We start from the raw sequence: 10,088 nt of genomic DNA on the forward strand, positions 1-10,088 counted from the left end.
CAAATAGTAAAAATATATTGTTAGAATGTCATCATCACCTTTAATTTAAAATAAACTTTACATGTAATTTGCCAAATTTAGTATAAATGATATACAAGTTAAAATAAACAAATATTAAACCCAATCTCAGTTTTTAATTTTTTTTTTTTTCCTTTTTTTTTTCTCTTCCAATGTTAATAGTTTAAAATTTACCAATATTTTTAGAATACTGTTAAATCAAAAAAAAAAAAAAAAAATTGAATGATCATGAATCAAATATTGAGAGAGATATTCAAATCATCAATTTTACACTTAAAAATTTTTAAACAAATATAAAATAAAAGAAATTTTTTTTTAAAGTAGACCTTAAAAGTTTTATTTACTTTTAAAAGTATTAAAAAACTTGATTTAAAGTTCACTTTAATATTGATTACTAATAAAAAAAAAAAAAAAAAAAAAAAACCTGCTTAAAAAGATATCTGTATTAAATGTTTTCACCGAAAACAGGTTCATTAAATTTCACTCATTGAAAAAATAGACATGGCATTTATTTTTTTTTAAAAATTGAAATGACATGGCGATAGCGGCCTGCCTTTGACATACTGGCAATTTTGATTAAACCTTTCCCTCAACCTTAACTGGCGCACCTTGCTCATTTTCAATTTTCTCAGGCTTCTTCTTTTTTTTCTTGGCAGACTTGGGTTTTGCAGTAGTGTTCAAAAGAGCCTTAAATAAAAAAAATTTTTTTAATTTTTAATTACATGTTTCACGACAGCAAAAAAAAAATTTTAGGTTAAAAACAAATATACCTGAAGGTCAGGATCAGTAATTTGGTATTCAGTTTTATAAAATGACAAATCAATTGGCAGTCCTGTTATAACATGCGTTCCATTCGGCATCAACAGCACTGTAAATTTGAAGTGAGCAACATATTCACCTAAAAACTCATAATTATTTTAAATTAAAATACAATTACATAGAAAAAATTATCAACATAAATTTTGTAAAGTATTATTATTTTCACCTGATTTTTCATATAAAACCTGAAATGGTTCTACAAGCTTATGATTTAGACATTCGACAACACCCATTCTAGCTTTATTTTCATCTTCGAATCCTCGAATATTAAATGGCATAGTACCATATTTATTAACAGCTTCACTAAAGAACATTCGAGATGCCTTAAGTTTTAATTGATAAACTTCATCTGTTTTTTTGTATATACTGGTTCTGGAATTCATTTCTCTACTCTGTGGACATGCAATAAAAATTAGAGACCAGGAATAAAACATGATTGTTTTGGTAAAAGTCAATTACTTACAATTCCTTCGCCAGTACTAACTAAAACATCCATCGCATAAACTTCATGCGTCTGAAATTCATATTTTTCATGCTCTTTTTTTTGAGCTTCATTGGGATTTTGAATAATGGTTTTTTCACCATCAATTGTAAACTGTTTAAGTTGGTGGCTAAGCATTCCCTCTATAGGTTTACATTTAAAAGACTCGCAGACTTTTTGAACAGCATCTGTTATCATGTATGTCTAAAAAATTATTATTAAGTTGAAAACAAATACATATGAAATCAAATTTAAAAATAAAAATGCCTAATTTTTAAAGGTATTTTCTATTTAGAAAAAAAAAAAAAAAAAAAAAACAACAAAAACAAGTTTTTAAAATTTTCACCTCATTTCCAGGTTTGAGAAGTCTAAGAGCAACTTGGGATGCATAATGTGCTGCAACTATGACATCAGCTTTTTTGCCTTCAACTTTATTTTCAGCTGAAGCACCTAAGATTAATGAATGAGCAACAACAGCAATGAAACCATCAATGTGAGCTCCCAAATCACTGCAAACATAATTTTAATTAATAAAACTAATAATCTTTTAGCTTTTTTTTTTTTTTTATAGTTTTTCAAAAAAACTTACATTTTAACTAAATCCCCATCTTGCAATATAACATCAGGATCATTAGGGATTGGAGAAAAATGACAAATACAATTGTTAACTGATATACAAGTGGGAAATGCAATTCCTTTCTTGAGCTCCTTCTCTTTTTTAAAAACTTTGTTAGTTTCTTCTAAAATAAGTGAGTCACCAGATTCACATATTTGCCGTACCGATGCGTTAGGTTGGCATTTATCAATAACCTGTTTAAGTACTCCTGCAAAAAATAAACGTTAATTTTGATTTTCCACATAAAATATTCACGCAGTTGTTAGACTTTTTAGACACATCATTGACCTTGTTTTACAAACAGATTTTTTTGTAAACTTTGAATAACTACACTTTAACGTAAAAATATCAAGTACTTTTAAAAGTACTAAAAGTTAAGTAATTGCGTTTTAATTAAAAGTCAAACATTCTCCGATATATTTAATTGCTACGACTAAATTAATGTATTGCAAGCCAATGAACTTGCCCACATGGCAATGCCGATCAAAAGCTTGTATGTAGCATAATATCAGTTATATTACATTGAAGTACATAAGTTTGGAAAATTTTTTGACGGTATTATTAAAGATCAGTTTTGTTTTTATTTAATCTTACTTACTGTTTACAATTTCTCCCGCTAATTTATATTTGGTGACGACCAAGTCTTCAGCAATCGTCTTTTCTTCAACATCTTTGTCGGCCATTTTAAGTTTCACTAAGTCACGTGATGGTGTTTAAAGAATTGCGGGAAAACTCTGAAAAACTCTAAGTGAACACATTCATGTTTTTTTTTTTTTTTTTTTTTCAGGGCTGTTTAAGATTTTTTTTGGATAGAGTCTTTCAGAATACTATTTTAAGCCCTTAAATAGCATTCTTATTTTATTTAATTTTTGTATTACAATTAATGTGCTGCCTTAAATAGTAATAATTAAAGTGATTGATTAAACTAATTTTAAAAAATTTTTTCAACGAGTAAAATATTATTGTTCGTGCCAACGTTTTTGTTACGTGTTTTTTGTAATGCTAAATAATTTTTCAGATTTGTAAAAAAAAAAATTTGTTTAAATAATTAGCAATTAATTTTTGCCGTATTTATATTTTTTTTAAAAAATTGTCAAATGGCTACTGTTGCTTCCAATGGACCTTTAAATCGGAGGTGGTCTCACTTGCAAAAAATACTTGATAGATCTGGGCCTTTTTGTCATCCACAATTTGAACCCAGTCCAGATAATCTTGCCTTTTTGCAAGAGACTTGCAAAATACTAGTTATTGGAGCTGGAGGCTTAGGATGTGAACTTTTAAAAAATTTAGCTTTAATGGGATTTAAACTCATTCATGTCATAGATATGGATATAATTGAATTGTCCAATCTGAATAGGCAATTTTTATTTAGGGTGAAAGATATTGGTCTATCTAAAGCCCAGGTAGCAGCTAAATTTATTAATGAAAGAGTGCCTGGTTGTAAAGTAATTCCTCATTTTGGTAAAATTCAGGATTTTGATGAGAATTTTTATTCTTCATTTCATATTATTGTTTGTGGATTAGATTCTGTTGTTGCAAGACGTTGGATCAACGGAATGTTAATATCATTATTAAGGTATAATGATAATGGAGAGCTTGATGAGAGTTCAACTATTCCACTTATAGATGGTGGTACAGAAGGCTTTAAAGGAAATGCTAGGGTAATTTTACCAGGAATCAATGCATGTATTGACTGTACATTGGATCTTTTTCCACCACAGGTATGTATTTTTTAATTATTATTATTGATTATTATGACTTATCATAAAATAATTTTATATTTATCTTATATCTGTGGAGTAACTTTTAGATTACTTATCCATTGTGCACCATAGCAAATACTCCTAGGCTTCCAGAACATTGTATTGAATATGTAAAAGAAATTCAATGGCCTAAAGAAAATCCTTGGAATGTAACATTAGATGGTGATGATCCCAACCATCTTAATTGGATTTATGAAAAAGCAAGTGAAAGAGCTAGTCAATTTAATATTAAAGGAATTAATTATAGATTGGTTCAGGTATGTTTTTAATCTAAATGTTATTATTAATTTTATAAATTTAATTTATTTAAATAACTTTTAAAAGTTTAATAATATAACAATTTTTTTTTTTTTATAAAAGGGAGTTGTTAAAAATATTATTCCTGCAGTAGCATCGACAAATGCTGTAATAGCTGCTGCTTGTGTTACTGAAGTTTTTAAATTAGCTACATATTGCTGCTTACCTCTGAATAATTATATGATGTTTAACAATGTGAGTGGAGTTTATACATATACATATGAAGCTGAAAGAAAACCAGATTGTTTGAGTTGTAGCCAGGTAAACTCTATTTTTATGTCTATTTCAAATTAACTATTTATAATTAAAAATGATTTGCCATAAAATTTATTATTATTAAAAAACAACATTTTTATTTTCAGATTACTAAAATACTTAAATTGGAAAATTCCTCATTGAAATTAAAAGATTTAATTAAAATTCTTTGCGATAAACCTGATTATCAAATGAAAAATCCTGGAATTACAGCAGTTGTCAAAGGGAAAAACAAAACTCTTTATCTTCCTCTCGTAGAAAGTATAGAAAAAGTAACAAGATCTAATTTGACTAAATCTCTAGTCGATTTAGGTCTTGAAGAAGGATCTGAAATAATGGTGGCTGATATAACTACTCCAAAAACTTTAATATTTAGACTTAATTTTAAATCAAACGACATTGAAATGATTTAATCGAATTTTTGTTCGCCATTCTGGGAAGTAATTACTTAATTAAAAATGATGGTAAATCCAATCTGGAAAACATAAATTTTACAATTTTAAAGCTGTTATAATATGAAGCCTATTAATTATAAAAAGTAAGAACTTTATTTTTTTGAGATCATTTAATCTAGATCAGTACTTTTTTACTTTCTACTGTAAGTTTCTTAAAAAAAAATGACAAGAAGTTTTTTTTTTCGAGTTTGGACAATACTCTATTGTGAATTATGTGATAATATTTTTAATTTAATAATAATAAAAATAACGCTGGAATTAATAACTGTAAAAAATTTTAATTTTCAAAAGTTTTTTTAAAATAACATTTATTATAAAGTTTTACAATGTTCAACAAAAAGTTTTATAAAACAGTGTTATTTATGTCCAATAGATACAGAATAATAAGATATATTAAAAATATTTGATTTGTATTAGAAAAATTATGTTTGAAACATCAGAATTTCGATACCCTGTCTTTATATTTTTCTTTTAACCATTTTCTCAAGCAATAAAGTACACCGGAATAAGGTTGCGATCTGGTCCAAAGCCAGGCATTAAACATTTGGTCATATTGAACATTTTTTTCTACAATTTTTTCATTATTAATAGAATATTGCTTTCCAAATGATTTAAAAATGCTTTTTGTTTTTGTCATTTGCAATATAACTGAACCGTGAAGCCAGCAAAATGAATCTACCTCATTTATATCTGGTTTTATTTTGTTTGTCAACTCTTTATGGTTTTCATCTAAAAGAACATGAGTGTAAACAACTAAGTTATGGTTTTTAGGAGATCCAATTCCCAAAAGTAGAGGATAAACATTTTCCCAAAGGCCTAAAACTGAAATTTTCCCATTGCTTATGTCAAGCCCAGTTTCTTCTTGTACTTCTCGAATACCTGCACTATAAACTGATTCATTGTTTTCTGGAACATTAATTATTCAAAATTGTATTATTTGGATAATAATACTTTAAATCATTGCTTTGAAATAAATTAAATTAAAAGTTAATAAGCATAAATAAAACAATGAATTATTTATTTATTACCTATGTGCCCTCCAGGTGTAACCCATACATTTGGAGATGTTCTCATGTGTTGTGCCCTTTTAGTCAGTAAAACATGAGAATCAGATGATTCAATAACTACAGAGGTAGCCACACTTATTTTTTCATTTATTTGTTCATTATTATTATTATTAGTGATAGAAGGATTTGATTCTGAGCTTAATTTAATGGGACAAGCAGGAGAATGCTTGTAAAAATATATATTATGATAATTTATGTATTATTTTATTTATTATTAAATTACAGTTTTGAAGCTAACAGCTAAATACTTACACTTAATTCGTATCCATTTTGATTTTCTTCTAACTCAATCATTCCATTTCTTATTGTAAAGTTAACCGAAGCAGACATACTATCTTTACCGAAATATTCGAGTAAACAATCTGAAAAGATTGGGACCACATAATTAGTATTTGATTTTTTTATTGCTACAATACATCTACTCATTTTAAAGTCAGTAAATAAATTTATTAAAAAAATATGTATATGTATATGTTAATAATATTTTATATTGAAGCAATTAGATTTACAATAGACACTAATTGACCGATTTAAAGCTAAATGATAAAATTGTTTTTATTGAATAAGATAATATTTTAAATAATAAAGTTAACAAAAAAATAAACACATCTATTTATCTACATATTTTTTTTTGTTTTTTTAATAGATATTGATGAAAACGTTTAAATCGTATTTTTAAATTTTATCATCACGTCGATATCAACCAATAAGATTATCTAAAATGGAATTAGTTGTAATGGCGGAATCCGCAGGCAAGGTACCATTGCATAGTAATATTCATTCTACAACTAATAATGATATTCTTTGGGATCCTTTTTCTCATTCGGATAATGAACCTACTCCTCAGAGTTTATTACGTATTAGAAGGTAATTTTCTTTTTTATTTTTATTTTTTTCAATTAATAATTCAATAATATTTAATCAATTTAAATTTTTAAATAATTTTTCTCAAAATCTACTTCAACCTTATTTTTTTGATTTTTAGTGATTCATTTTATTATTTAAAAAATGTAATTGAATTAATGTTGTGTTATTTTGTAATTTCTAAATAAAAGGTAATATTTTTACTTGCAGAGAGATAAAATCATTATATGAAGATCCTCCGCCGAACATATTTGTTGTTGCTGATGAAAAAGACATAACTGTCATTCATGCCCTTATTGCCGGAGCCTTTGATACACCGTACGAAGGAGGTTTTTTTTATTTTTTACTCAAATTTCCTGGAAGTTACCCATTATCCCCGCCGTGGGTTAAATTTATGACAACGGATGGGGGTACCGTAAGGTTTAATCCAAATTTATATAAAAATGGAAAAGTATGTTTAAGCACATTGGGAACCTGGCCTGGACCAGGTTGGAGTCCAGCCAATACTTTGTCATCTTGTTTAATATCCATTCAGAGTTTATTGTCTGAAAAACCCTATCATAATGAGCCAGGTTATGAAAAAGAAAAATTTTTTGGGGATAGTCAGAGGTATAACGAAGTTATACAGCATGAAACATTAAGGGTAGCAGTTTGTGGAATGATTGAAAATGACACTGGTTTGTCAATACCTTCATCGTTGGTAGATATAATGGAAAAAACATTCCTAGAACTTTATGATATTTATGAAGGAATCGCTAGAAAGAATATGCATTTAAATAAACAAAAAATGTGTGATCCATTCGGTGAAAAAAGAGGTGTTTTCCAATATGAGACATTATTAAGACGTTTGTTAGAATGTAAGAAAAAAGTTATTTGTAAAATAAACACTGTTTCTAATGAATCTACATCATCCTCATCTTCTTCAACATCATCTTGCACTTTAGATTTAGATATATCACCATCATAATTAAATTCAACCATTTGTTTTAATAAAATTTGTAAAAATGTACAATTTTTCGTTCTTATAAATCGAAGCTGAGATAAAAAATTTTTTATTCGCAATTATTGAATTGTAATTATCTTATTTATTTTATTTATAAAAGTTATTTATAATACTCTGGCATAATAAATTTTAAAATATGAATGTAATCACTTTATTTTATTAAATTATAAAAAAGTTATAATTCGATATTAACAAATATGTTTAAATAATATGTAAAAAGAATTGTAAATATTGTTAAAGTATGTTTAAACTTAAATGTCTGAATTTGTATTAGATATTATAAAATATAAAATTTTTTATGTTTCCGATCAGTATTGTTTATTGAAAAAAAAAGTTTATAAATTAAATTATTTATAATAATATTATGAAGAGATAATGAACATATTAAGTCATTTAATTATTATTAAATTAAGCAATAATGAATAAAAAAAATGTAGGTAATAAATTTTTAAATAGACAAAGCATTAAAATTAAATTTAACAAACCTATCCTTGTATTTTTTTTTTTTTTTACTTTGAGTAAGAAAACTTCAATAAATTTGAAAAAAAAAAAATTGTAGAAAATTTTTCATGTTTTCATAGAATGAACAATAATTGGCTAAAAAAAAATTTTTCAGAGTATATTTTAAATAATTTTAAATTTTTTCACTTTATTTATACATTTAAAAAAAAGAAATTTGTTTCAAAAAGTTTGCCATATCCGTTTCCGTCAATTTTCTGTCATTACGTCAATAAGTGTTTAAACACACAGCTTGTAGGTAGGAATTTATGTAATAATAATTCTTTTTTTTTATGTAGTAAAAAAATGAAATTTATAGACAAAGTTGTTAAATACGCGTTATGTCAAATTATTGTGGTAAGTTCAGTTAAAAACGTTATCTAAAAAATATTAATTAAAGTAAATTTTGTGTTTACAATCATTTTTGTATCACAACCGGTGTTTTAATAATTTTATTACTATTGAAGATTGATTTAATTTTTTTGTAATTTTTTTTTTTTTTTTTTTAGATTTTATTAGCCGAAATTCCATGTCAATTAAGTGCAAAAAATTCTCAAAAAAATGTTATTAGTGACATAGTAGATATAAAGGATTTTAAAAAATTATTAAGGACAAAAAATAATGTTTTGACAATGTTTGTAAATTCCCCGAAACAAAATGCAAGTGTTGTTAAAATATTTGAAGAAACTGCTGATTATATAAAAGGCCAAGGAAGTATGGTTTTTGCTGATTGTTCAGGTGATGCAAAAAAACTTTGTAAAAAATTAAAAATTAATCCTGATCCAATTATTATTAAGCATTACAAAGATGGCGAATTTCACAAAAACTATGATAGGAAATATACAGTATTATCAATGTTAAACTTTATGAGAGATCCTACTGGAGATATACCATGGGATGAGGATGCTTCCACTAGTGGAATAGTTCATATTCCTGATCCTCCGGTAAGTAACAAGAAATTCAAATCTATGAATTTTTTTTTATTATCAGTTGAACTTTAATATAGTTTCTAACGCTTTAGAGTTTAAATAAATTTTTAAAAAAAGAGCTTGGTCCAGTTATGATTATGTTTTATGCTCCATGGTGTGGATTTTGCAAGCAACTTAAACCAGACTATGCTGCAGCAGCAGAAGAACTTAAAGGACATTCTATCTTAGCTGCTATTGATGTGAACAAACCTGAAAATGTTGTGGTTCGAAAAAAATATAACATAACAGGATTTCCGACATTAATTTACTTTGAGTAAGTATTTTTATAGTATTTTTCTAATCGTTTAATGTTTAGTTGTTTGTTTGTTGGTCGAAATTTAATTTCATTAATTTTAAATCTTTATTTTGACTCTTAATACTTTTCGTTTCAGAAATGGTGTAAAAATGTATAATTACGAAGGCGAGAATAATAAAAAAGGTCTTGTATCATTTATGAAAAATCCAACTTCAACCCCTGTAAAACAAACAGAAACACAATGGTCTGATACCGAAAGTGAAGTATTACATTTAACTGATGATACTTTTGATGAAGTTATTAAAGAAACGGAAAGCATTTTGGTGATGTTTTACGCTCCATGGTGTGGTCATTGTAAACGTTTGAAACCCAAATATGAAAAAGCTGCTGAAAAATTGAAAAAGGAAAATTTCAAAGGAATACTATCAGCTTTAGATGCAACTAAAGAAACTAAAATAGCTAAACAATTTAATGTTAACGGTTATCCAACATTAAAATATTTTAAAAATGGAGAATTTGAATTTGACATTAATCTGAGAGAAGAATCGGAACTAGTTGATTTTATGAAAAATCCAAAAAAACCACCTCCTCCACCCCCACCAGAAAAAGCTTGGGCTGAAGAAGAATCTGAAGTTGTTCATTTAACTCTTGAAGAATTCAAACCTTTTTTGAGAAAGAAAAAACACGCTCTTGTTATGTTTTATGCTCCTTGTAAGTCTGACTTAAAT

General features: G+C 26.4%; 5 protein-coding genes across 5 annotated transcripts in view; 3 read left to right on the top strand and 2 right to left on the bottom strand.

Moving 5' to 3' along the window:
* Positions 1-463: 463 nt before the first annotated feature.
* Positions 464-2,617, bottom strand: Phum_PHUM050960 (Proliferation-associated protein 2G4, putative; the record flags this gene model as incomplete). The annotated part of the gene is made up of 8 exons (XM_002423291.1): positions 464-501; positions 554-626; positions 789-916; positions 1,004-1,229; positions 1,301-1,522; positions 1,665-1,827; positions 1,908-2,142; positions 2,533-2,617. 8 exons carry the CDS (start codon positions 2,615-2,617, stop codon positions 464-466), a joined length of 1,170 nt encoding a protein of 389 aa, XP_002423336.1.
* Positions 2,618-3,031: 414 nt separating this feature from the next.
* Phum_PHUM050970 (NEDD8-activating enzyme E1 catalytic subunit, putative) lies at positions 3,032-4,662 on the top strand (the record flags this gene model as incomplete). Its single annotated transcript, XM_002423292.1, has 4 exons — positions 3,032-3,655; positions 3,745-3,954; positions 4,058-4,255; positions 4,357-4,662. The coding sequence occupies 4 exons, from the start codon at positions 3,032-3,034 to the stop codon at positions 4,660-4,662; spliced, it is 1,338 nt and encodes a 445-aa protein (XP_002423337.1).
* A 478-nt stretch (positions 4,663-5,140) lies between these two features.
* Positions 5,141-6,197, bottom strand: Phum_PHUM050980 (dATP pyrophosphohydrolase, putative; the record flags this gene model as incomplete). Its single annotated transcript, XM_002423293.1, has 3 exons — positions 5,141-5,610; positions 5,733-5,937; positions 6,024-6,197. 3 exons carry the CDS (start codon positions 6,195-6,197, stop codon positions 5,141-5,143), a joined length of 849 nt encoding a protein of 282 aa, XP_002423338.1.
* Positions 6,198-6,507: 310 nt separating this feature from the next.
* Positions 6,508-7,602, top strand: Phum_PHUM050990 (ubiquitin-conjugating enzyme E2-17 kDa, putative; the record flags this gene model as incomplete). Its single annotated transcript, XM_002423294.1, has 2 exons — positions 6,508-6,638; positions 6,846-7,602. 2 exons carry the CDS (start codon positions 6,508-6,510, stop codon positions 7,600-7,602), a joined length of 888 nt encoding a protein of 295 aa, XP_002423339.1.
* Positions 7,603-8,442: 840 nt separating this feature from the next.
* Phum_PHUM051000 (protein disulfide isomerase, putative) overlaps positions 8,443-10,088 on the top strand; it is a gene marked incomplete at both ends in the record, with an annotated part of 3,006 nt that continues 1,360 nt past the window's right edge. Inside the window, 4 exons of the mRNA XM_002423295.1 lie at positions 8,443-8,493; positions 8,646-9,080; positions 9,158-9,378; positions 9,497-10,071. Of these exons, the coding sequence (XP_002423340.1) occupies positions 8,443-8,493; positions 8,646-9,080; positions 9,158-9,378; positions 9,497-10,071 (1,282 nt within the window). The remainder of the gene's footprint in view (positions 8,494-8,645; positions 9,081-9,157; positions 9,379-9,496; positions 10,072-10,088) is intronic.

This window comes from Pediculus humanus, genomic scaffold (assembly GCF_000006295.1).
Source record: "Pediculus humanus corporis 1103172107401 genomic scaffold, whole genome shotgun sequence".
Lineage (NCBI taxonomy): Eukaryota > Metazoa > Arthropoda > Insecta > Psocodea > Pediculidae > Pediculus > Pediculus humanus.